Source organism: Alosa pseudoharengus, unplaced genomic scaffold (assembly GCF_046254945.1).
Source record: "Alosa pseudoharengus isolate Yale_2024_CS ecotype anadromous, Long Island Sound unplaced genomic scaffold, YU_APseudo_1.1 YU_APseudo_1.1_scf_4, whole genome shotgun sequence".
NCBI lineage: Eukaryota > Metazoa > Chordata > Actinopteri > Clupeiformes > Clupeidae > Alosa > Alosa pseudoharengus.
The window spans coordinates 20,103,632-20,131,392 of NW_027468774.1; the positions used below are offsets into that span (position 1 = coordinate 20,103,632).

At 41.0% G+C, this 27,761-nt stretch overlaps 1 protein-coding gene across 1 annotated transcript; it reads left to right on the forward strand.

The window, feature by feature from the left end:
* The first annotated feature begins 378 nt into the window (after positions 1-378).
* On the forward strand, positions 379-27,761 carry cpt1a2b (carnitine palmitoyltransferase 1A2b). Its single transcript, XM_076265219.1, has 19 exons — positions 379-506; positions 3,153-3,295; positions 3,475-3,614; positions 4,791-4,962; positions 5,353-5,454; positions 6,482-6,619; positions 9,781-9,858; positions 12,575-12,682; positions 12,851-12,938; positions 14,766-14,961; positions 19,111-19,299; positions 19,559-19,664; positions 20,274-20,390; positions 23,673-23,837; positions 24,005-24,133; positions 25,538-25,693; positions 25,961-26,074; positions 26,163-26,255; positions 26,697-27,761. The coding sequence occupies exons 2-19, from the start codon at positions 3,155-3,157 to the stop codon at positions 26,811-26,813; spliced, it is 2,349 nt and encodes a 782-aa protein (XP_076121334.1). The 5' UTR covers positions 379-506; positions 3,153-3,154; the 3' UTR covers positions 26,814-27,761.

A 27,761-nucleotide genomic window follows, 5' to 3' on the forward strand; every position in this document is an offset into this window, starting at 1 on the left:
GCATTATAATAATGATGAAAATGAGAAAAATGTCTGTATTATAATTAAAAATGAAAGTGCACTATTATTATTGCCTGTGATAAAAACAATAAACAACATAATGAGGAAAGGTGTTCTCAGTTTGTCTTTGCTGTCATGGTATGGTCTCATCTGAAGTGGATAAATTATGCATAAATAGCAAGTTTAGAATGGGAGACCAAACAGAATGTTGAACTAAATTGTAAAAAACTGAATTAAATGTGAAGATTTAACAAGGAAGCCAACCATGGACCCTTCCTGTGTAACCACAAGAATATAAACAGTGCCTCTACGTGAGCGTGCATGAAAGTCGATGACGTCATCACGTATGTAAATGAATTGGCACCGAGTGTGTGGGGGGCGCCGGCCTGCTTACTGTATCTGGAATAGAAGGGTGGTAACGATTGGACTGCACATCTGTGTTGGACAACTGGCCTTCGCGTTCGGATTTTTCCGAGATCTAGCGGATAAATAAGATAACTACTCAGGTAGGTTCACTATACTAATTGTTCTTTTTATCGTACGAAACGTTTATAGCATATGTATGTTGCATTGTGTTGCAACATAACAATCATCAAATGCATCGTGGCTTAATTGCTTTTGTGTAAAAGCGTACAGCTAGATGTTGACGGATGGAGAGTGCGAATTAATTAATGCGCTCAGTGTAAAATAGTTCTGCTGAAATGCGTAGTATTAGGCTACCCTAGGCTGCTAAGTGCCGTTTTTCATGGCATTTCTGTATGTGGAGTCAGGGAGTAGTCTATTCCAGTTTTTGAGGAAGATTTTTTGTTTTGTCTATATATGGTTATGTGTTGGAGTTTTTCATCTTTCGCTGGTCCATTTTAGTATGTAGGTTAGCTGTTCCATTTTCTCCTTACAGTTTATTTTTGGACCTGTAAATGGATGAATGAATAAATGAAATGTAGGCTAGGTAGTACGGTGAAAGGGTGGTCTCTTTGAAGAGAGAAGTTAACATGGCGAATGTCAACACAACCTGTCGATATACCTCTATCTATCAGTGCAGGATTACTTTCAGTAAAACTACCTATTTAGCTGTTTCCCTCTCCCTCGGCCCTGGAAAACTTAGCTTTATGTATGAAAACACGTGTAAAGCAAAAGTGCGACACAATTTAATTGAAAGGGGCTGAACTGAATAAACTGTATGAAGTAGGCTACCGCCTAACAGAGTTTCAGCTAGAGACCAAATTACGTCACAACAATGCTCTGTGTCGAGAGGAAGTAATAAGAAGGATGGGCACAGGATGTATTTATAGCATTATGTACGTTAGGCCTATATACGATTGAGTTTCTTGCATGATTGAAATGAAATATAAACTCACAGAATGAGAATGAGAGGGAGAGAGAGAGAGATAAACAAAGTAGCACACTTCATATCAGCATTTACTTTCAATCCGTTTGTTGTAGAGCAAGTTTCCCCTGTGGCTCACGTTTAACCAGCCCTACAGTTTCTCATGCGTTGCTTTCTCACTTGTGCTTGTTGCCCTGGCCGGCCTCTAAGCAGAGTGTGAGAAGTCTTTGTGCTCACTTCCTTCTCATTTCTCTCTCTCTCTCTCTCAGCCTCGCCCCCACTCTGTCGGCATGTGGCAGATGCCATGAGTTGTGGGGCTGCTTTCATACAATGCTGTTCTTCTCTGTGCTGCTTAATACAGTAACTTATTCCTGCTTCCAACAGGGACAATGGGGGACAAATATGTACATACATGCCTGAACTGCATGTAAATACATTCATTAGTCGACAAGGAAAGAAAAGGAAGGAGGATGGTTACTGCAGTGCCTATAGTTTGAGATGCTCCTCTGTTCCTAAGCCAGACTGACTCCTGCTACACATTTTGATTACCAATCACTTAAAGTTTACAAAACAGGTTAAAGTTGGTTTCTATGTGGCCTAGATCAAATGTTTGAAACAATCAAAAGCATTCTGAAGATAATGCCAAGTGGAGTGTCAGGCAGTAGATTTGTGCTCTTGAAATCTGAAAGTAATTATGAAAGATTTTTTTTATGTTGCACACATTATCCTTGGTATAGTTTTGACATACAAAATGAAGGAAAATATATCTAAAAGGGTTTTAGGAGACTTTTAAAATATGCTGTTCTGTAACCATGCATGTTACCATGCTGTTTCCCCCCCTCCCTCAATGGCATTAAGCCCAAAAGTGCAAATAATTTCCAAAAGAAAGTGCCATGGTGGGACACTTGATTTAGTATGTTTCATTTGAAGTTTTTCATGCAAGTATAGGAAATATTCTTAGGTTAAATTGTGTAACTCTGTTGCCGATATGGTAACAGAGTTACAGCAAAGTCACAGAATTCTTTCTCTATCTTCGGCTGAGATGTTCACAAGTTTGGTGAAATTCTGTCCATGGGGGGCCATTAAATAAATACATTTGTACATACATCTAGTGACTGTACACTCATCAGCTTGTAGATGGTGGTGTTGAGTGAAGGGTTGCTGGTAGATGATGGTGACACTCACACAGTACACACACACACACACACACACACACACACACACACACACACACACACACACACACACATGCACCATTACACCAATCCTCCCACACAAACACACACATACCACATCTTCCCCAGGAGCCAGTGAGGTACAGGAGACGGATGCAGCAGACCTGCCTCTGTAATCTGTCTTTACCACAGGGTTTGCATGTTAAACTGTGTGAATGGTGTGGTCGGTTAGTCCCCAGGTGAGCGTGCCACATGTTTCAGTCGTTCAGAATAGAATGACACCTTGATGGCCCTTGAGGACATTCTGAGGCAGTGTCTTCTCACCTCTTATGGAAAATCACAAATGCCTTTTTTAGAATGTCACAAATCCAGTAATGCCTTGTTTACATAAGCTCTCTGGCTCTGAGTAGGTTCACTTTGTATACACCTTTGCTAGCAGTCACAGGTTGGAGATGTCTTTTAAGTGACTTTCTATACACACACCTGGGTGTCAGGAGTGTGTCCCCTGTTCTTCCTCTTCACTTCACAAATGGTCTGAACTGAAGCACATGAGTGAGTTTCTGAGAGTTTATGAAGCCACAGTGTGTGTAGCCAGGTGTGTTGCTGTTTGATGACTCTGGGGGCTTCTCTACCATCTTTTTCCCCCACAGACATGGCGGAAGCCCACCAGGCTGTGGCCTTCCAGTTCACCATCACACCGGAGGGGGTTGACCTGCAGCTGTCCTACCAAGCACTCTCACACATCTACCGGTCTGGCCTGCGCTCCTGGAAGAAGAGAATCAGCCGCATGAGAGTATGTGTTCCCATTTTCACTGCTGCCCATGTATTATCGTGTGGGGACTTTTATATTGAAATTCTGTGTGTGTGCTTATCCAAATGTGTGAGTGTGCATCTGGGTGAGTGAAGGATAGGGAACATTTCATGTGTATGTTTGAATGTAACCCATTGACCGCCCCCCCCTCGTCTCTACAGAATAGCGTGATAAAGGGTGTCTATCCTGCCAGCCCCTCCTCCTGGCTGTTTGTTGTCATAGCGATCCTGAGCACCTTATACATGCAGTCGGACCCCTCCATGGGTCTTATCGCTAAAATCCAGGAGCACCTGCCGCTCAGGTGAGAATACAGCCTCCTTCTCCACAGCTGGACACTCACCCTGCTCTAAAATGTCCCCCACATCTCTGTCTCTGCTCAATGATATGACATGACATGGACAATCACATTTCTTAAGTTTAATTTTCTCAAGTTTACATTTATTCATTTAGCAGATCTTTTATCCAAAATGACTTACAAAATGAGGAATAACATTCAAGCTACATTGCAAAGGAGACCATAGGTAACAATAAATACTACTACAAGAGATACTCCTACCAGAGGATGAGAGTGGTTTAAGAGGGTGAGAAGTTTAAGTACTAGTCAAAGTGTAGTCAAAGGAGATAGTGGTAGAAGAAGACAAAGATAGAAGGAAGTAGAGAGGGAAGAAAATGAAGTGCATATTAGTAAGTACTTGTTAGATGTGTTAGGACAGGAGCTTGAAGATAGAGAGGGACACCCCTGCACTGGTAGCACTTGGTGGGTCGTTCCATTAATGGGGAGTTACAAATGTGTAAGGGCGCAGTAGTGCCAGATGACATTCCATAGAGGAACGTAATTTAGAATACATAACTCCTTCTTCAATAATTTCAATTGCTTCTTGGCTTCTTGTCCTGTGAGGTAAACATGGCTCCATGCCTCATAAAGGTTAAATAGCAGATTTTCATGTTATTATAACCGATAACTACTTTAAATAGAGCAATTCAAGTTCTTCTCCATATACCTGGGTTGTTTTACGTTCTCCTTTGGCCTTTCTCTATTTCTGTCCCCTCCCTCTATCCTCATCTCTCCCTCTGTCTTTTAACACCCATCTTTTTTCTCGCTCTCACTCACTTCCACTCCCTTTTTTTAATCCTGTCTTGCAACATCACCGTTCCCTCATTCTTTCTTTCTTTCTTTCTTTCTTTCTTTCTTTCTTTCTTTCTTTCTTTCTTTCTTTCTTTCTTTCTTTCTCGCTCCCCCACCCACTGATAACCTGAAAACCTTCCCTGTTTGTCCACCACACCCATCTTCTTCCCTGCCTCTTTATCCTTCTCTTTACCTCACCCCCATCCTTTACCATCCTCCCTGCCTCACTAATTTCTCTGTTGGGCAATCACACCACCTCTCTCTCTCTCTCTCTCTGTTCCCTTTGTCTGTCTATCTGTCTCTATCCCCTCATCCTCTCTCTCTCTTTGTCTCTCTCTCGCTCTCTCTCAGCCTGTCTCTAAGCTCTCAGGGCCAGACCATGGTGTCTGCGCTGGTCTTCAGCACCCTGCTGTGGCTCTCGCTGATCCTGACGCTGCGCTTCTGCCTCAAGCTGCTGCTCTCCTACCACCGCTGGATGTTTGAGCAGCACGGACGCATCTCCACTGCCACCAAAGTCTGGGTGGTCAGTAACCCCATCCCCTCCCACACACCTCTGTCTCTCCTCTCTTCTCTCTCTGAGTTTAGGCCTGGAGCAGGGTGCTCTGTGGTAGCACAGATAGCTCATTTGGGCTGACTTCTTATTTTGAATTATTTGAGAATGCTAACAGCACTAAGATAAAAAAAAGGAAGTATGTATGTTCACAGGTTATAAAAGAAAAAAGGTATAGTGGTAAGCCAAAGGCTCTCACTGAGCACTGCTCCTTGTATTGAATGACAAAATCAATACAAAAAATTATCATTCAAAACAGACCTAACCCTACACTACTTTAAGAGACGTCCTTGGTTTCTCCCATCTCTTTATCTGCCTCTTTTCCCCTCCATTTCTCCCTCTCATATGGTCTCCCTCTTTCAGCCTCTGGTCAGGCTCCTATCAGGAAGGAAACCGCTACTGTACAGCTATCAGACGTCTCTTCCACACCTGCCTGTCCCACCCATCAAAGACACACTGCAGCGGGTGAGTGTATTGTGTGTGTGTGTGTGTGTGTAGTTTGTATGTGTGTTTGTGTGCGCGCACACATCTATGGTGCACAGATGTGACTCATATTGGTGGCTTCTGGGACAAAGGTCAAGTACTCCTGTGTTGAAAAAGCACACATTCCATGTTTATTCTTCCCTAGTCATTCTCACTCGCTGATGAGAAGGTAACTTAAGTAAGGCTAGAATCACACACCTAGGCCAAATCCATTTTTTTTTCACTTAATGTGACACATTGATGTTGTCAAAACAGTGTGAACAGCTTTTTCAATTCTGATTTGGGCCACTTCAGTATGTGGTGTACAACCGATACAGGTCTGATCTTTTGCAATGAGACATGCAGTCTGAATTGTTATATCAATTTATGTGACTTTTACGTTCTTGATCAAAATTCCTCAGAATTTTGCGCTGACAGAATTCCAAACACTTCACTGAAGCACCAGAGAAGTTAGGAGAACGCTCTCTGATGTGGGTTATAGCATCACTCTGTCAAAATGGAAGAGAGCTATGAAAGTAGTCAGTTAGTCAGTTGGGCTGGCTGGGTGCTGTGCTTGTGTTTGTTTGTTGTTTTACGCATGTAGGTCAGTTCAGGATCTGTCACCTGTCCACACAGGTGTAGGAGTCTACTATTGGTCATATTTAGTAGAAACAATGCGAAAAAATGGATTTGAGCAAAAGAAATCAGAATTGAGCATTATAACTTGTGCTGTGACCCTAGCTCTTTGGCTGAGTGAGGTTTGATGTTGATGGTCACTGAATGACTCAGCAATTCAGCTATATGTAGACAGATTAGTATATGAGCTTGGTGTGTGTGGATATGAGTATTTTTGTGCGCATGGATGCTTATGAGTGTTATTGGATAAGGTTAATGCATGAAAGAAATGTGCTTACCTTTCAAACATCATTAAAACTCTCTGTCTGTCTGTTTCTCTCTCTCTTTCTCTGTCTCTCTCTCTTTCTCATCCTCTCTCTCATCCTCTCTCTCATTCTATCTCCCTGTCTTTTAGTACCTTCTGTCTGTGCGTCCACTTGTCAATGATGAAGAGTTTGAGCGTTTGACCAAGCTGGGTGCTGAGTTTGAGAGGAATCTTGGAAACAGACTGCAGCGTTACCTCAAGCTCAAAGCCCTCTGGGCCACCAACTATGTAAGTCTGGACCAGTAATGTAAAGCAGCCACTAGTAACAGAAACTATACACACTGCCAGGTCACAGCAGGAAACCATAAAGCACATGGGATAAGAGTCAGTTTGACTATGGTACCCCAGCAATGTGTGTCTTGGGGCCCCAATTTAAATGGTGGATAAAGTATAATCAACAAAATATATCAACTAGCAAAGTTCTTCTGCATGAACTGAAGCTATCGTATGGCATGTGCGTGCACTCATCAATGTTTGCAGTTAAGGTCTTGCCCATGGTATGAAATTAGAAAAATTGATTTTGCCTAGTTATCAATTTAGCTTATTTAGACTTGAGACTTTGCACATTGCCCATCATTCAAATAAGGGTCTTTGCTGTTCAATATAGCATATGTATTGCATGTGAAAAAAAACAGAATGGATGTGTCGGATTTTTCTGTGTACAATTGTATTTCATTGTGCATCATCTCTATTTACCTGGTCCACTCCTTCATGTGTATAAGAGCCACTATTCTAAGCAGGAGCAGTGTTCAGAGATGTTATTTAGTCTCTTTAACTCGGCAGCCCTGTGTAGTCTCTTAGAAGTAAATATGTAGGGGTATTCATCGCTCTGTGTAAACCTGTGTGCACAAATGATGAAACAATGTCATTTTAAAGGGGAACTTGGCAACTATTTCAACGTAATAAACCCGTTTAGAAATCATTTGGATGGTTAAATGACCTGTTCCGGTGAAAATGGTGACTTTTCCCGCTGCCCCTAGCGTCCCCAGGCGGAAAACCAACCTTGCAACATTGAGACTACCGTCCCGAAAAGATAAGTGAGAAACAAGAAACTAGTTTTAAATCGTGTTTCTTACCTTGTAACATCCACATTGTCTGCCAAACTTATGCTAACCGTTTTGCTAGCTTGTAAACAAATCCATGTGCTTTATCGTTACCTTTTTCCACAGTTTGAAATAGCATAATGCACAATTTCTCCAGCAGAGGGGGAAATCCTGCCAAGTTTCCCTTTAATGCCTCTAACATGAAATTGTAAAGAATTTTGGGAGTTAATCATCTACAGGACATAATATAATTAAAACATTCAAAGAATCCAGAGAAATCGTTGCAAACAAGGGATAGAACTGAAAAACAATTTTGGATGGCTGTGGTCTTTTGGACCTCAGATGGCACTGCATCAAAACCAGACCTGTTTCTGTAAAGAAAGTCATTATGTGGGCTCAGGAAAACCTCCGATAACCATTGTCTATGTGCCCAGTTTGATACTCAATTCAAAAACTTTAAACCATGCAACAGCCAAAATTGTAAATGAGACATGATACAGAAAATATCACTGTCTTATCTGGGCCTGAGGTGAAGTGGAAAATTGTCCTGTGGTTAGACCAATCAAAGTTTGCCATTATTTTTGGAAATCATAGACTCATCTGGGCTAAAGAGGAGAGGGCCTATCCAAGTATCCAACCTATCCAACTTGTTTTAGTGCTCAGTTCGAAACCCAACATCTATGACGGTGTGGAGGAGCATAAGTGCCTACAGCATGGGCATCTTGCACATTTGGCAAAGCACAATCAATTCTGAATGATGTATACAGGTTTTGAGCAACATATACTGCCATCCAGGCAATGTCTTTTCCAGGGACGACCTTGAATATTTCAGGAAAACAATGCCAAAATGAATTCTGCACATTATGTAAACAGTATTTCTCCACAGAGGTAGAGTCCAGGTGCTAAAATGGCCTGTTTGCAGTCCAGACCTGTCAAATTAGGTGCATCATGGAATGAAAAACATGATTAAGAATACCCCATACTGTGGAGGAACTGCAATCCTGTATAGGGCAGGAATGGGACAACATTTAATTCTCAAAACTCTGGCAACTGGCCTCCTCAATTCCTAAACATTGACAGAATGTTGTTAAATGAAGGGGTGAAGCAGCACAGTGGTAAACATTCCCTGTCCAAACTTTTTTTGAAACATGTTGTTGACATCAAATTCAGAATGAACATACATTTTCCATGAAATAGTCCACATTTTCATTTCCAACATTTGATATGTTATCTATGTACTTTTTGCTACTAAATTTGGGTTTACGAGACTTGTATATTATCACATTCTGTTTTTATTTGCATTTTACACACATTTACACATCCAAACTTCTCCTGATTTGGGGTTGTGCAAAAGCATTGCCTTTCAATAGATCACAGTCAGACAGTGTAATCCCTGTCTCTACTGCATTAAGTATAGTATAGTATGTATATATACTATATTGATCCTGTGAGGGAAATTTGGTCTCTGCATTTATCCCAATCCGTGAATTAGTGAAACACTCAGCACACAGTGAACACACAAGTGAAGCACACACTAATCCCGGCGCAGTGAGCTGCCTGCATCAACAGCGGCGCTCGGGCAGCAGTGAGGGGTTAGGTGCCTTGCTCAAGGGCACTTTCCCACTGGTCGGGGTTCGAACCGGCAGCCCTCCAGTTACAAGTCCGAAGTGCTAACCAGTAGGCCACGGCTGCCCCCATCGTGTCTCTGACAAACAGCTTTGACAAACAGCAGAACTAGTTTTGGTGGCATTCTCAGGATGGACATGACCCATGAAGCGTCTGGTCAGTTGCACTCGCAGGAAGTAGACTTGCCCAAGGCAATGCAGATTTAGTGAGTGACACTCTGGTATCGCGTTTTTAAAGTTCACAGAGTTATCTGGTACAAAACCTTAATTGCAAGAAAGCCTTACAGATGAACAGGCTGAATTTCGCATGGCTGCATAAGTTGTATTGGTCAAATATAACAAGAAATTATAAAAAAAAAATCTAAAGTAGGTCATTCAGTGGTTTACTGTGTTTTTTTGTGCTGGTTTGTTGAATTTGCCGAGTCAGCCTCTGCATTTGGAAACTCCTGGTGAACCCAAGCGATATGAACACTGTGTTTATGATGCTTAAGTTAAGTGCATTTTGTTTGTCCGTGAGGGAACTGCGATGTTCTGTGTGTTTAGTTCCACTCTAGGAGCAAGGCCAAGGGCACATATTTAAGCTGCCTGGGAGACGAGGTTTGACATGTCGAAACCTGAAACTGTTTGTTTGAAATGTTACAAGCAACCTGGCAACTAATTCAAATGCCTGACACACATTTTTCTCTCTCTCCTCTCCCTCCCTCTCTCCCTCTTTTTTTAGGTGAGTGACTGGTGGGAGGAGTATATTTACCTCCGGGGCCGGAACTCCATCATGGTTAACAGCAATTACTATGGCATGGTAGGATTCTCTCCCACATAACTTCCCTCTCAAGATCTCTTTACCATTGCTCTTCCTTTTCCATGTGGTCCTTCAAACCCCTCTCACTCTGCTGTTTCTCTGGTTCCATCCATTCCCCTGTGGCACTGTGCTGAGAGATTCCTGAATTAAGGCCTAAACAAGGTTAGAGGAACAGAATTCAGGAAATTTTAGCATGTGTCAGCAAGCCCTCCTCCTTTCCAAAGCACACCACTCACCATCTTCCTCTCACCCTTTCAGCTCTCTGATTGGACTGTGTTGATTTTTCAGTTATAAATGGTCCTAGTGACGTATCTATTAAACACTTTGGCTACATTTTATATGTGTTGCCTTCCTAATGGATAGGGTATAATTCTAAAACTAACATTTTAACACCTTTGAACATCCTTCTCAGTGATTTACCTTTTCAGTAATAATTCGGGTTTCCTCTTAGTGGCAAACGGCCAGGACCTGTTAAGCCTTCTCTGTATACATGCAGATAATAGTCAAAATCAATCACTGCCTGCTACAGCTGCATGTTTGCTAGTTTGTTTGCGTCTTTATTGCGGCTGACTACGCCTGACTCGATACGTTAACGTGAACCTCTGATGACTGCAGGGGTTGAGTAGGCTATAAAAAGGCTGCTATCAAGTCATACACGTTCTACTTCCAGTAGCTTCAGTGAAAACAATGGCAGATTGCGTAGCGTTTGCTTTCTTTGTTAAAGACAGAATCTAAGCGATGGGAATATCCATGTTTTACTTTATTTTTCAGGGGTGCTAAAATGAAATGCTTGAGCGCCCCTACACATTGCCTAAAATTGCCATTGCATAAGAGAAGAAATTCTTTGAATAAAATTGTAACACGTGTCATGCATCAGTGAAGCCTGGGGACCAATTAGGGCAAAATTCTGTCATCACAGAGGCGGTTCCATGTTGGTGCAGCCAGAGGAGAGCAACTGAAGGAGTTGACTGCAGGCGCCTTGCTCTTGCAAGGTCTTTATATCATGTGACAATGTGAGATCTTGGTGATGTCCTGTCGCGCCAGAGGAAGTCGCACCGCATTTCTAACCAGCATGTATTGTGTTAAGTCCAACATGCATCACGTTTACCTGCGTATGAAGTTGAATGAGCCTATTGACTACTTATTTTACTCATGATGTATCTCGCAAAACGTAACAAATTTGATACGGTCATAACTAGGTTAAAAAGTTGATTTTCACTAGAGGTGGTCTTTTTTAAGATAGATAGATAGATAGATACTTTATTGATCCTCAAGGGGAAATTCAAGATAATAATTTTAAATTAAACTATGCACACACATATTTCTGTATTAGCGAGGAAGGGCAAACCTGCATTATAAGATGACTTAATGCAATTAATATCACAAGTTTCTTGAAGTTGGTATACATCTTGTCATGCTTTACAAAAAGAAGGAAGCCATTCACTCAAAGCAATTATGTTAAGGGCACCCAAACGGCCAGCAGCAGGCCTGTGAACTGTCAGTACATAGGCATACGACCGATCTTCCTATGTCCACTTGGTCAAAGGTCCATCTGAAATAATTTAATTCCTTAGAAAACAGAGCTGACATCTTCTGCCAAATATCTTTGTAAACATATGACATTTCAGGATAGTTTGTTAGAAAGATAGACATTTTCCTTGATTCAAAGTTGCAAATGTGTTCCATTTAACAAATTCAGATGATTAAGCTGAATATGTGCCATGTATGTTTGACATTATTTGAGGTCATGCATTATTAAATCAAGGCATTTTCCTTATACCAACAGAATAACTAAAACTACAACTATAGTCAATTCAGCAGGTTTGATTAGTTAAGAATATGTTATGTCACTGATGTGACACAGTATTTTTGGGTCTATTTTTGGTGTTCCCCTCAGGAATTGCTGTTGAAATGCACTCCTGTGGCCCAATTGTAGATATGGAACAGACCTTCGCGCTGTGTACAGTTTGTAAAAACTCTATTTGAGCTAAATGGAGTAGCACAACAAACTTGTTCAACACCTGAAACAAAAGCATGCAGGTTTCTAATTTTAACTTTTAATAAAGTATTTTTTCTAATATTTTTTCTAATATTTGGCACGCTTGCAAGTTCTGCTTTTTTCTGTTGCTTTTTTTTTGTTTCACACCTGCTCCTAGAGTGTGTTCTTAGATTCAGAATGTAAAAAGTAAGATAGCAGTCTTGTGTGTTCCCTTTTGTTGATATTGTACATATGGTCCTAGTTACTGGAAAACAAACAGTGGAGTTTGAATACCGTAAGGAAAACTATTTTTGAATCAAGCCTTGTTTTGAATCCATGTAGACAAAAAAGATTAGCATTGTGAATCATCCATAACACTGAAAAACCATAAATTTAGCTTTTTTGCATATCACCTAATACTAGTCATCAGTGCCACGTAATGTTATCGTGTAGCAAACTGAATCGCAAAAGCTGATATCTCATCGCAAGAAGAAACTTGTGCCACGCCATCCATCCCAGATTCACCTTCTCCAGTAAAGCCATATGTTCAAATTATAACATTGAATAACACATTTTAATGTAGCATGAGTGCTTCCACTGTTCTAATTCAGCTAGAAGTTCCATATATTGTCCATCCTAACCAGTTGCTTAGTGCAGAGTGTGTATAGCTTTGTAAGCTGTTTATCAACTTTATATTTTTGTTGTGGTATGTTGTGACTGTCACATTCTTTGGCACAGGACTTCTTGTATGTAACGCCCACACCGCTCCAGGCGGCCCGGGCAGGAAACACCATCACCGCGCTGCTGCTCTACCGCCGCAAGGTCAACCGGGAGGAGCTGAAACCTGTAAGTGGTCCGGCTAATGGATGTTTAGTTGCTTGTAAACTTAGAGCTCAGTGCTCTGTTTCCCATGTGGACTTGGCATAAAATGGCATTCCTGACTTCCTGTGTATGTGTTTCTCTCTCTCTCTCTCTCTCTCTCCTTCTCTCTGCTTTTCTTTTTCACGCCCTCAGAGTCGAGTCCCTGGCACTGTTATCCCTTTATGTGCTGCTCAGTGTGAACGAATGTTTAACACCACACGATTACCAGGAGAGGAGACAGGTAACACACACACACACACACACACACACACACACACACACACACACACACACATATTTGCAGCTAGGTCTTATAGGTGTGGGAAAATGCTCACTTTTTCTGGTGGGACGAAATTATCAATTACTTCATTCATTAGAAAAAATGTTCATGAGTGCATGAACCCCCCCCTCCACACTTTTATATAAATGTGTAGAAGCTAACCCATTAAATCAATTAAGGTTAGCTGATGTATGTAAAGCAATAAAAAACTACACCAGGTAACACCAGTAAAGACTACACTAGTGTTTCTTTTTCGGACCACTGGGTGGCGCCTAAAGACCTGAATAATGATCTGAGATATCTGTTATGTCATATCTTTGTATGCACAGTTCAAAATATGGGGGTTATGTTACAGCCCTTAGATCCAAAAGAGAGAGTCTCGACTGATGCATAAGGTGTCTTTTATTTAGTTTGCCAGACCAGCATGACGTTCAACATTTCGTTTAATCCATCGTCACCTTAGCACCGTGAAAACTGTATTGAAAACATACAACAAACATTTCACACTCTTGATTCCACTGTACAAATTCCCATATTACCGGTACATGAATAAATATCAAAGTTACATAGATTAATTTACACAGACATGTAGGTGTTTCCAAAGAGTTACCAATCTTAATAATGTGAACAACACCGTTCCTCGCTGTGCTCTCCAAGGGAATGCAAAACATACAATACGATAATCCTTCTGTCATTAAACGTGCGTCAAGTCATCTCAAAATTCATGAATGAAATACAATCCCGGTAAAAAACAAGCAGGCCAAAGCAAAGTGGCATCAAACATTTCCGGTCAATTCACAGACACATCATATCAAAACACACAAAATCGAAATATTCATAAATAGATTAGGGTAGTCGTTCTTAACTGTCTGGCTTTGGGACCCACAATTTCCCATGTTCGTGAAGTCGCGACCCATATATTTTGTTAGCGTTCAAGACAACAGATATGTTGGCACACAAAGTGCCTGTAGGCCTATTTGTTTGGAAGATGCTGTTGTTTGGCATTACATTTCTGAAGTCATCCATATGGCATTTTAGTTTTGATGGTTTAATGCTCTGGTGCCAGCAATTCACTGCACACTACACACTGGGGTTTTTGTCCCATTTTGTTTACTTGTGTTTGCCACTAAAATGATGTGTAACATGACCGATCACATAAATATTGTCTATCTATGTCCATGGAGATTTTAACTGAGTGATTTGTTGTTTTTTAACACAAGCTCCGTGTCCCACCCAGAATGGTTCTGCGACCCACTTTTGGGTCCTATCCCACCAGTTAAGAAACACTGGATTAGGGTAAATTACAGACAACATTGCATAAACAATTTGCCCATAATCCAACTCGTATTCTTTCTTAAATAGCAGCACAAATTCAAAAGTGGTCTTTTACAGGGGTGATTGGGGTGGTCTGACCCCCCTGATTAGGACCAAACTGTGTTAAAATGGTGTGCTTAGCAGTCAGAATTTCAAAATTTTCCTAGACCCCCACTAATATCGAATGCACCCCCCCTGTCACGTACTGATTCTTTTACTGCTAAATCTTGACAGTGTAACTACCTACTGTAGGCTATTCATCCTCTATTAATGTATATGCATACCTGAGTGTGTTGTTGATTTAGCCTACCATAGTTACTAGACACTAGATTTAATACACACAAGTGTATTACATTCTTGACATTTTAGTTGAAAAGGAAAAAGTATCTTTTGATACTCAGTCGACCCAATCGACACCGTCAAGTTGTATGTCCACTTTCGTAATCTCATGCATGTCTCATTTCTGCCCTTCAGATGTCCTGCAGCACTGGCATGACAGTGAGTTTGTGGCAGTGTACAACAAAGGGCGCTACTTCAGGCTGTGGGTGTACCGCGCAGGGCGGCTGCTGTCCCCCCGGGAGATCCAGTTCCAGATCCAACGCATTCTGGATGACCCGTCGCCACCGCTCCCCGGAGAAGAGAAGCTCGGTGCCCTGACAGCTGGAAACCGGTGAGTCAAACATCTGTGTGTGTGTGTGTGTGTACAGAATCTTGGATTGAGGTCATCTCCGCTTGGATTTAGGATCTTCGTTTTTCAAAGTCAACGAGTACTGTCGATACGAAATAATACAAAAGAAAATGGGTGCTTACAGCTACAGTGGCCAGGCAGCTACAGTGCTACACTCTGGGGACATGACTGAAATACGCAATGATTAACATTTCACTCTAATATGTATCAAAAACAAGACTTTTGAACCTGACTTTATCCAATGTTAAGATTTCTGTACTTGAAATGTAAGTAAATGATATGGATCATTTACATATTTATACATAACATTTCAGAAAACTTCCAATACAAAAAACATTGACACAATGTAAATAATCAGCTGTGGAGGTTTTGTGGGGATTTCTATTTGTTAAGATTTTTTGCCTATTCACCTGAAATATATCCCTGCATAAGCATATAATAGACATATAGGGTGATATCACATAAAAAGCTAATACCAATGCAATGCTATCACTTATTCTACTTTATTCTACTTATTCTTATAACTCTAGGGTGGTATACTGTACCTTTGCACACAAACACTTGTTTGTACTGTATGTGTGTGTGTGTTTTGCAAACAGATGCAAAAGAGTAGCCTACTTATTTAGAGACAATCTGACTGATTAAGCAATAACAATGTGACCACAGACTTAAATGTTGTCGACAGCTCTCTGCTCTGTGCGTAGGCCTATGTTGTATTTGTGTGTTTAAGGTGTATGAGGGAGCACTTCCTCCTCCAGGTCCAAAAGATCACATGCAAACTCTGTGTCCAGGTTGCTATGGGTATCCACATTGGGGTGTTGACATAATGATTACACAAAGTAATGGATTACAACTCCATCTAGATTGTAGTGACTGGTTAATTACTGTAGCACATTCTAGTGCATTCAGCCCAGCAAGCATGGCAATGGACCAGGTTGACACTAAGGTTTGGATGTTTAGCTTCATGGTGGTCACACATGCGGCTCTGGAAATACAATCACTCCCATGCCATTAAAATCCCATTTTTCCTGTAGTTTTTGAAATAACATAGGTCAAAATGAGTTTGTGACCTCAGGTTCAGGTTCAGGTTACTTTATTGGTACCTATAGGTGAACTAGTCTAGGAGGCAGGACATCCTTCACACTTTGTAGACCACCACATGACATACAACACACAAACCATTAAACATATAAAACATAAACCTGTGTTAAGTTTGAAATCTATGCAGTTTGTCTGCTGTATGCTATAGCCAAATGAAAGGAAAAGGCAGAAAAATTGAGCCAATCTGGATAAGCGGTCATTGCTACATAGAACTGCCTAATTATTATTCATGGTCCTGCCCACTTGGTTGGTTCTTAACCACCCACAGAAATTCTGACAGAATCTAGATTGAGTTGAGTGCTACACATAGTTGCAGATGGAATGTTGTGTGCTTTACCTACACGCTCCATTTTAGGGGAAAGAATACTGGATATAATGGAGCTGCATCGAAGTGGGGAGTGAAAGGGCGTATACTTACTAAATCTTTAAACAAACATGAATAAAAGGCATAAAATAAGGTTGGTGTAAGAGTTATCTGTGTGTTCATGGGATTTAGGTGATCATTAGGGAGTGTCATGAATGTAGGCTAGTCACAGTCAAGTAAAGTTCGGCAAGCTTAACTTTACATGTCATAGCATTAACTAAGCATTAAGTCACACCTTAATTCTATCACTTGTAATATGAACGTATTTCCTACTATTTCCTACAACTAGGTAAAAAATATAAAAAAATATATCTAAGGTGATTTCTGAGGCATCTGCCAGCAGTGAACTATCATATGCTGTACCTATAGAGAAGTAAAAAGGAACAAAATCGGTGGGAAAGCGCAATCTAACACTCAACGGCTGTAAATTAATACAGCTTGCCGCTTACGACAGTCTTACAGTTGCAATCTTCTGCTATATAATTGTATATATAACACGATGTAAAGATGATTTATTTAGCTAGTAAACATTTATAGCCCTAATTTCAACAATGGGCAAAGTACAAAGTCAGTGAAAGAGCTAGGTGTCTCAAGGTGCATGGACTGAAGCTATGGTGTGTGAGCATTGAGTTGACTCATTAATGTTTGTGTTTAGGATCTTCCTGTGTTAAGTTAGCTAACTGATTTGCCTTACTATAAAATTAGCTCTAGTTAGACTTTTAAACTTTGCACTTAGCCAGTAATATAAATGAGGGCTCCTAGTTTTTTTTTGTGAAAAAATATTGGAATTTTGAAATGGAATTTTCAGTTTTTTCTTCTGTTAAAAGAAATGCTCAGAAAAGTTAATAGTTTATCCTTTATATTTGCCAATTTAATAGTTGACAATTCATTGATTCATTAATTGTTGCAGCTCTATACCACAGTAGCCAGAACCCTACTCTGATTAGCCACAGACATATTGGCACCAACATAGTCATTGCTAACCGTCTGAAATTGATTCTTTAAAGTCTGACCCCCTGGTTTTGAGCAACCATTATGCAATTTTACATCTCACTAGTCAAATATGACTGTATGGATGTATAGAGCCAAGTGTGGCTTTTGTGTATGTATACCTTTAAGGAAGGAGCTGAAGTAGGTTCAGCCACTAGTTTCCACACTGAGTGTCTTGGTTACAGCACTGGAAAGGCATCATTTTGTTTCTTAGAAAGTTGAGGTTGCTGGTGCTGTTGCAGTCAAGGCAGACTTCCTGTCTTTGTGCTGTGACCTACTGACATTTCTAAGTAGTGCTCAGATTCAAGATCATGACTGGCTTGTGTAGTCATTCTCCCATGTTTTAATGACGGGTGTGCTAGTGTGGCAAAATCGTTTCAGTGAATATATCAATCATGATAATTCTTGTTTAACCTAATATAATACAATATCTTACTTACACTGTTATTCAGTTAATTTCACTACACTTGATATGACTTGATAAGACAAAGATGCTCTTAATTGGAGAACAACCCTTACTCAGCATAGATGGGTTTGTAGTTATTCTTCACTTGTGAAGATCAGTGGTCTGAGGGTCTGGTCTCTCACTGCTTGATCAATGACATTTGCAGTTCTTTTGAATTGCTCATGAGACCTGTTCATAATTGTAGCATGTGACTTTCTGTGTGGGTTCAACATCTTCCTGTTCAGTTGCACTGTCAGCATTACATGTGGCTGAAGTGCTTCTGTAGAAAAGCAGCCATAAGGGTGAATCTCACGAAGCCTGCCAACTGACATCAAAATATTATCTACCTCATTTGATTGATTTTTTGTAATTTAGTGACTAAATAGAACTTTTATTTTCTGATACAAGTATTATAGTGAAACAATTTAATATAACTTTTTTTCCAATGTTATGGTGGCATGATCCAAAATAATTATCATTACCAATATGGGAAATGACAAAGGGAGACCATTAGTAAGAAAAAAAAAATCTGATTTTTTTTTTTCATTTACGCAAATAAGTACATTAAATGAAATTAATGTTTTATATATTTAATTCCATTTTGAATGAATTAACTCTCATTACTGAAATACCGCAGCATATTGGTAATGATGGTCCACAGTGTAAGATTCTATGACATTAACACAAATATCATGATGTGAGAGAAGAGAGAACAGCTGAACTGGATTCCATGTTAAACCTTTTGTCACACACAAGTTCTAAAATTAAATTAACAAGATCTGCTTGTTAATTTAAAGGAACAATGTAGTTTTTATACAGTAGGCAGGTAAAGTTGCATTTCAGTAATGAGGAACATTTATTGTAACACAATAGTTTTACAATAAATGTAATATTTCCTTTAGCAAAGTACCATAAATATCAATGTTAACCATAAATATAGACATTTTTACACAACTTTGCATAATCTTCTTCAATTTATGTAAAAAGGACTTTTCATCTTTTTATATTTCATCTTCCTTTTACCCCTTCCATCTACGCTCCTGGCAGAGCTGCAGAGCCAGGACTGTACAAACACTTGTCAAAGATGTTTAGCATTGTGTTAGTTGCTTATGTCCTGTCTGTTTGAAATGCTATGATTCAGTATCGTTGACCTTTTTAGGTGTTCATCTCCTCTTCACCTCTCCCTGCTGGTTTTCTCTTTCTCTCCTTCTTCCTCTCCTCCGTGCCTCAGGGTGCCGTGGGCTCATGTCCGGAAGCAATACTTCAGCTCTGGCGTGAACAAGCGCTCACTGGACTGCATCGACAAGGCTGCCTTCTTCGTCACGCTGGACGACCAGGAGGAGGGAATGATGGGCGATGACCCCGAGGGCAACCTGGACCGCTACGCAAAGTCCCTTCTACATGGGAAATGCTACGACAGGTCGGTAGCACAGCTGCAGATTCTGACACCGATTGTGTGTGTGTGTGTGTGTATGTGTGTGTGTGTGTGTGTGTGTGTGTGTGTGTGTGTGTGTGTGTGTGTGTGTGTGCGCGCCATCATGGGCTTTCAGAGTTCATCTTTATCCCAAACAGTGTTTATTTCTGTCTTGGTTTCTGTCCCAGTTTTCTCCATATTTCTGGCTAATTTCCCATCTTTCTCTCTCTCTCCTTCTCTCTCTCACCCTCACCTATACACACAGATGGTTTGACAAGTCCTTCTCAGTGGTGGTCTATAAGAATGGGAAGAATGGCTTGAATGCGGAACACTCCTGGGCAGATGCTCCCACTGTGGCTCATCTCTGGGAGGTGGGTTGGACAGGCATCAGTTTACTCATTAATCCTCCCTGTTTAACATTAGCATCTAGCAGGGTCATTTGGTCTTCCACATTGCACCAGATCAACCCAGTTGTTCATACTCAACTCCATGTGTTCATACTCATTCCTTAGAACTATGTTAGTTTAGTCTTATATTTGGAAGAAAGAATAAGGTGTGGAATAAAGAATGGATCATTGAATCATTCATGACTCAAGCTACTTGTGACAATGAGGATTTTCACTTGTTTTAATGGCCATGAAAAAAGCTCTCCTAGTTCAAATAAACACTGAAATTGCCAAATGTGACTATAATGTTATAAGTTAGTCCCGTTCTCAGTCCTGGTTGATTCAAGATACACTGATTATCCAGTGTTTCCCTTTACCCCTCTATTGAATCTGGAGGATCGAAACTTCATTTAAATCACAGCTCTGTAGAGTTTCTACAGGCTTCAGTAGACTTTTAAGACAAAGATCATGTGGACTCCCACACTTTCTCGTTATGGCCTATAATTCTTTGTGAGGTAGTTAAATCTGTCAGAATGTGAGAGCTGTTTACGGTCTTCCTTAAGGCTAGGTCATAATAGTGGTCCTATCTTGCAGTTCGCCCTGGCAACGGATGCCTTTCAGCTTGGTTACACCACCGATGGAAATTGCAGAGGAGAAGTGGAACGATCTCTGCCCCCCCCTCAGAGACTGAGCTGGGAAATTCCAGCAGAGGTGGGAAATGCGCGCACGCACACACACAAACATATTTGCGTATGCAATTATACTTATGTATTTGTACATGTAAGGTCACACACATGGACGCTCAAATGACCTTTCTCAGTACAAGTTGGAAAACTCCCTTGGGGGTTTTAGCTTGGCCGGTGAACAGTCAGCTCGGCCTGTTGACTCAGTTTGAGTGTGTTCGCTCATCACCTACACACAGTAACCACACCATTAAAGCCATGGAACCAATGAGGGGTGGAAAGATGTTCACAATATCTTATTGTTTCCATTCTCAAAAGGGTCATTTCATCTCAATTCATCAAATTTAACAAAAGTTTTCCACCTGACCACCTCAGATTTGCCTAAGGAAATTTGAGGGGGAAGATACTTCCTAGTAGTTAAAGAACATTTGCGCACATTACCGTCATCTTTTTTTCTTTAAACAAAATGGGGAAGGATGAGGGAGGTATTTTTAAGTATTGTGTATAGCAGGGGTTCTCAATTGCTTTGTAAGGACCCCTTTCGGGGGAGAAATTGTTCTGAGGACCCCATCATAACCGTAACAATTAAGCATGCCATTCTCTGAAGTTGTGGCCAGGTCCACTATCTGGCAGATGTGTAACTTGGTCTTTTGTCATTCTTGAATTTTGCATCACTTGCACCACACATCACTTGCATCACATGGACTGACTCTCTACACATTCATCAGCTAGCTAGCTGACAAATAAATCAAGCTAAGCAGCAGTAAGAATGGTTCTTCATGATACAATTTGCTTGTTTTATGGGTGAAAAGGGGTGTCATCTGTACATTTAATTTTTAAAATGATAAACTTGAACTTTTATAATAATAACCCCTTGGCTTATGGACCCCACTTTGAGAACCCCTGGTGTATACAGGAATAATTGTGTATAGAGGGCGCAAACTGCAATATGGTGAACTACAAGGAAGGTTGAAGGTTGAGGGAAATTGTGTGGATTTTTTAATTTCCTTACAAATTGATTAGGCAACATCTGACAACAGATTTCAGTTTGGTTTGTTCTCAAAACTTTTGCTTAGATTTTCTTTTCTTTTTCTTGCATCAGAAACAAAAAAAATTCACTCCACAGAGTTGTAGCTTAAAACTAGCAATCTAGCAATCTAACTCCCTAAGGTTATTGCAAATGTGACCAACAGTTTGCACTGACAAAACCTTTCTAAAATGAAAGTTTGTGTCTTGGCAATATAGTTGGAAATGCTGTGCTGTAAAAATGATGTTTCACATGGCCATGTATTATAAACATGAATTTCAAGTTATCACAGCTAGTTTGCCTAGTTGCACATTTTTTTATTTACAGCTTACATTTATTTATTTAAATCTTTGATGGACTGACAATCAGGCTACAGTGCTAAAGGAGACCACAAGAACAACACACACACACACACACACACACACACACACACACACACACACACACACACACACACACTGTTGGATCATTGTTGAGGAATTCACCCTGCAGCACAGCAGAAATGTACATCTGGGTTTTCCCTTGGCTGTGTTCCCTGGCTGGTTGTTGCCAACTGGTGTGACACTGCTCTGAAACTGCTCTAGTAAAACAAGATTCCGTTGAGAGCGCTGCTTATGTATGGAATCCAAACAACGGCATAAATATTGTGTATGTGTAATCGAGTTTTGCAACTGTATAAAAAAATTGTGCATGTGCACGGAAACTTTGTACTTGTAGAAATATTTTGTGCGTGTGTGAAAAAAAATTGTCTTTGAGGATATGATTTGCACAAGTGTGGAAAAAAAATGCATACCTGCAAAAATATTTTGTGCACTTGTAAAAAACATTTGTCCATAGGGATTTAGTTTGAACGTGTGTGGAACCACTGGATCTACGAAGCTTTTGGGGCAGCCGTGGCCTGCTGGTTAGCGCATCGGACTTGTAACCGGAGGGTTGCCGGTTCGAAGAGCCAATCAGCGAATTTTGGCACGGTCTTGACAGCGTTTCTGCAGAGCCAATCAGCACATTGCATCGCCTACTGACTAGCCAATCAGGGGACGTCCTGCATCACATCTCTTGGCCAGGGTCGGCGGGCCGGGCACCATAGCGCGCACAGGCAGGCACAGCGCTAGCGAACTTAGGTCTTAAAGGGACACCAGGCAACGTTTTCATGTTAATTACTCATCTTCGTAAGTCGGTATATGATTAAATGACTCATTACAGGGCGAATGAAGACTCTCTCGCCCGCCCCTACTGTCTGTAGGAAGAATATCCTGCTTGCAAGTTCAGTGTATCGTACCCGCCGACCGAAGCAGGATCAGTTTACATCCTGCATCCACAGCACAGGGACAGGCTAACGAAACGCTAGCGATTGTTGCAAACGTGTGTTTAATGGCAGAGCCGGCGAAGAAGCAGCGAAAACCCTTGACAGAAGATGCAAAGAAAAGGAAAAGAGCTTCAAACCGAGCGAGGGGGAGTTTCGTAGAGAAAAAGCATCAGGCTTGCCTGGTGTCTCTCTAACAAGTTATGCCTTCTACAACAAGAGAAAATAAATCCAACTGATAATAAGCTACTTTACCTGCACAAAATATTTCTACAAGTACAAAGTTTCCGTGCACATGCACAATTTTTTTATACAGTTGCAAAACTCGATTACACTCGATTACTTGATATACACAATATTTATGGTGTTGTTTTGATTTCATACTTATTTGCCCAGAGCACTTTGCGCTTTGTGCGCTTGCTGCACAGGTACATTATGTGCAGGTATGTGCAGTGACTGTAAAACTTCCAAAAATAGCTGAGCAAAACGCTTCAGTTTTATATAAACACTGGGAAAATTCAATGCATTTTTTGTGAGGGATGGACCGAAACGGTGAGCTCATGCTCCAGCCATGCACCTCCACAGGTTAGGCAGGTGGGGGTCTGCCACCACATGTTCCCGACAGACAGGACACCAGGGGTGGATCCCAAACATTCTATTTGCGTGCGGCCTCTCTCCTCGGTCCTCCAGCTCGTGCCTCTGAAATCATTAATTTCTCATATCTGCCTCTCCTTCATTCCTCCATCCTCCTATCGTTCCTTCCTCGTTTCCTTCACAAAATTAATTAGAAGGAGGGGTTAGGACAGGAGGGTTGAAGTAAGGGACAGAGGATGGACAAATAGAGATATGATCTGCTCTCCAGATTTACCCGCGGGGCCAGAGTGGGGACATTAAATATTGCCAGGAGCTTGAGTGGCCCCTCCAGAGTTCTCGTAAATCATATATATGCCCCCCCAAAAAACTCTCTCTCTCTGTCTCAGGTCCAACAGCAGGAGATGGCCTCTTTGACTGTGGCACAGACCTTGGCTGATGACGTTGACTGCCATGTTTTCCCCTTCCGGGACTTTGGGAAAGGCCGGATAAAGAAGCTCAAGATGAGTCCTGATGGTTTCATTCAACTTGCTCTGCAGCTGGCCTACTACCGGGTGAGAAAATACTCACTCACACACTAACTGACAAGCATGTTAACATTGCTGACTAGTGGAATCACATATCACATTAGTCTAATTTTAGAAAGGGGAAGGATACAACATTTCCAAAGTGAAACAAAAGATTCTCAACTTCTTCTCCCTTTCCCTTTTCCGATCTGTAGAATAGAGGCGGGTTTTGCCTGACTTACGAGGCCTCGATGACACGGCTCTTCCGTGAAGGGCGTACGGAGACGGTGCGCTCATGCTCCAATGAGAGCTGTGCCTTTGTGCGGGCTCTGGAGGCAGGAGAGGTAAGCCAGGATGAGGATCTGTCTCTACATGTTCCTGACAGGACACCAGGGTTACCTGCATTGGTGCTTTTTGAGGTTTTGAACACCGTGAAAGGAATTCATCTACCAAAAATGACAAAAAAAAAACTAAAACATTGTTCTATTTATGTCGTGACTAGTATAATTATAACTACATTCTCATTTACTTGAAGCACTGCTACTGCAGCTTTTTAGGTGCTGTGTGCAAATCACTCTGCCCAAGTATCAGTGCTTTTCTTGAATGAGAACATAGTTCCAAGTTTGTATATGCTTAGAAAATTGCCTATTTGTAGCCTATATGTTGTAACTATACGTCACAACATGTAAACTAATTTCCCAAAATGTTGTTCCGTGTTCCTTTAAAAGGAATATAGGCTACATGGAACAACCCACTACTAGTGAATTATGCTAAGCTAGGCTAATGGTGTTAAACTGGGTTATTACACGAAAGAGAAGGGTATGTATCCTCTTCTTTAACTCTGGGGTAGATGGCAAATAAGCTAATTTCTCCAAAAAGTTGGCATATTCTTTTAATGTCTGCATATGTGTACAAAGTCTTGAGATGATTGCCTTTTCAAGTAAGTGGAGCTTTCCTAAATGGTCACAACAATATTATATTTTTGGTCAAAGCGACCAGAGAATATTAACATTGCAATAGTTAAAAATGTAAAGTTTTTGTAAAACCCCTCTTGAAAGTCCCAAAACTAGTTCATCAACCGTCTTTGGTTTAGTCCTTCTGATTGCAAAGACATTCAGATTAAGGACATAAATTCATAGAAAAAACGTGGATAGCTTGAATGTATTTACTGTTATCTTTATCGATTTGTGGGACCCTACCATTATTACACAATCCTACTGTCGTTAACAGAAAAGACAGCCATTCTTGTTTAGTATACGGACTCCATGATAATTGTGAAGACAGAATTTTCACAAAAATGATCTTGTATGCATTGCAATTTGGTGCAATTTTGCATAGAAGAGATTGTGCAGAACAGATTATGAAATTATGGTTAAAGTATCAAAATGTCTTAAATCCCAAAGTGTATTTCTCTGTATTTTCTACTCCCTCCCCCTCCTTTCCATGCAATTGAAACTCTCGTAAACCCAAATCTCGTCGATTATTGGCTGGAACAGTTTGTGATGTTTTTAGACCCTGGGCTGTCCACAGAGACCATATATTTTTTTAAAGTGTATTCAGGGCACAGGCAGCTAGCGGATGGTGAGGTGATGTTTGCAGTATGTGACAAAAAATGTTTTAGCTTAGAAACTGCGTAACATCGCTTAGCCTTTAACTGTCTGTATGTACCGGTAAACTTTTATGAGCTTTCAAGGGTTTTGGACAAGCTTGAGAAGAATTCACTGATTACCATCATCTCTATTTCTCAGTCACCAGAGCATTGCAAGAAGCTTTTCCGATTGGCTGTTGAGAGGCACCAGAACTTGTACCGATTGGCCATGACCGGCTCTGGTATCGACCGCCACCTTTTCTGTCTGTACGTTGTCTCCAAATACCTAGGAGTGGAGTCTCCTTTCCTCAAAGAAGTGAGTACTAATATCAGAATTGGGAAAGTCACTGAAATAATCTTTAAATTGAGGGCTGAATACATGGATAAATACGTAAGTGGTATTGTGAATTCTCTTCTGAAGCAGTTTTTAAATAACTGCTGGTTTGATTGAGACTGATTGATTAGATCCAGTTCTGAAGAAGCCTTGTGTGCAGCTACTATATCCCATCAATATGCTTTCTTTAACAGTCTTTGGTGTATGTGTGTGTGTGTGTGTGTGTGTGTGTCTTGTACCTCTCTCCAGGTGCTTTCAGAGCCGTGGCGCCTGTCCACCTCTCAGACTCCTGTCCAGCAGATGGAGTTGTTTGATCTGGTGAACCATCCCGAGTACATCTCCTTGGGAGGGGGCTTTGGGCCTGTAAGTGTCTCTCCCTTTCAAAATCTGTATGTCAAGGCAACTCACCCCCATATATCGATCTCAGTGTGCAAGTGTGTTTTTGTGTCAGGTAGCGGACGATGGCTATGGCGTGTCCTACATCATCGTGGGAGACAACATGATCAACTTCCATGTCTCCTGCAAGCACTCCTGTTCGGAGACGGTGAGAAGCACACACTACAAAGCACCAGTGCATATACACAAAAGCTGGCCTGCCAGAAATGTAAAAAAAAAATATATATATATAAATAACAGCTAAGGGGCGTTGTTAGGCACAACACGCTAGAAATATATTTCCTCTATTTGAATGGTTGCCATGCAACGTCGAGACGCAGCTACTTTAACTTTTGTATCAAGTTATGGTAGCGCAGTAATATAGAACGAAATACGGTCAAGGTGTATTTTTAATGCCGCATTTTACAACGGCATCGAACAAGATTCAGCCAATCACAATCAAGGACCAGAACTATCAGTTTTAGAAATAAACATAAACAAATGAGACCTCATGCACAATCGGCGTGTAATTGACCCTGTGCTTATTTTTATCCCACTCATCCCTTTCTCTCTCTCTGCCTCTTTTCTGCCTGTGTTTTGCGTCTGTCAGGATTCCCATAAATTCGGAGTGCACATTGCTCAGGCTCTTCGTGATCTCATGTCCGTGTTCAGCACAGAACCCAAGGGAACAGCAGAGGCACCCAGGGAAGCCAAGAAGCACATGTGAATGCCAGTCCAGACCAAAGCTGATGGAGGGAGCTACTGAAACTGGACATTTACCGTTTTGCACCAGCTCACTGCTTGGTTGAAATGCCTCATCACTGCTGAGTAGCTCGAGAGGGTGCCGGCCTTCCTGTGTGTCCTTATATATCCACCAGACCAGGTTTTGAAAATGACATAGAAAGGGAGAGCAGGAGAAAGAAGGAGGTGAAGAAATAAGCACGTAATCAATGCAGTTTTTTTATACGATTTATTTGGTATTCTCAATGTGTTTGTTGGTGTTTATGTGGTGTACAGGTGCATTACCTTAATAGCACAGTTGGACAGATTACAAAGTATAAGCTTAAGTAACCCAAATAAGTGCATTAGTAAAGTTAGTTGTCCTGTTTTCATTTTAATCTGTACTCCAGAGGCCTTAGGGTTTCACTCAGCAGTTATCTAGCCATGACAGAAATTTTGGTTTGTGAAATACCACCATGGTTTCGGATTCAGATCACCGACCTTTCCAGTGTCTGCCTGCACAGACTGTTAGGTGGAGAGCATGTTCTACACCACCAGTCTGGAAGTAGTTTTCAGAAGACATGCAGCAAACCATATCTGAATGTATGAGGGAACCTTTCCATCCTCTAATCTTGAGCAGAAATGTCAAATGTCACCTGGGGCTGACACAGTGAGTTATTTGTGTTAGTTTCCATTAAAATCCTTAACAAATATTTATGCTGGCAATCTAGCAAGCTTTGCCTCAGATGTGTTTGTTGAGATTAGATTGTTTTTTTTGGCCAGTGCACTGTACTAAAATGTTAAAAAGGCTTTTCCTTTCTGTTCGCATTACACTTTCAGTTTGTGGGGTGAGATGCCATGCCAGACTGCTGACTTATGTCACTTTTCTGGTGGAGCACCTTCATCCACTTCATGTAAATATCCTGAACAAAATAAAAGAATAGTAATTTTAAAA

Excerpts from the sequence above, each read along its gene's own strand:
- cpt1a2b (XM_076265219.1), top strand. The coding sequence starts at position 3,155 with ATGGCGGAAGCCCACCAGGCTGTGGCCTTCCAGTTCACCATCACACCG. Across the intron at positions 3,615-4,790 it reads CAGGAGCACCTGCCGCTCAG|CCTGTCTCTAAGCTCTCAGG; the intron begins GTGAGAATACAG and ends GCTCTCTCTCAG. Across the intron at positions 14,962-19,110 it reads GCCCTGACAGCTGGAAACCG|GGTGCCGTGGGCTCATGTCC; the intron begins GTGAGTCAAACA and ends TCCGTGCCTCAG.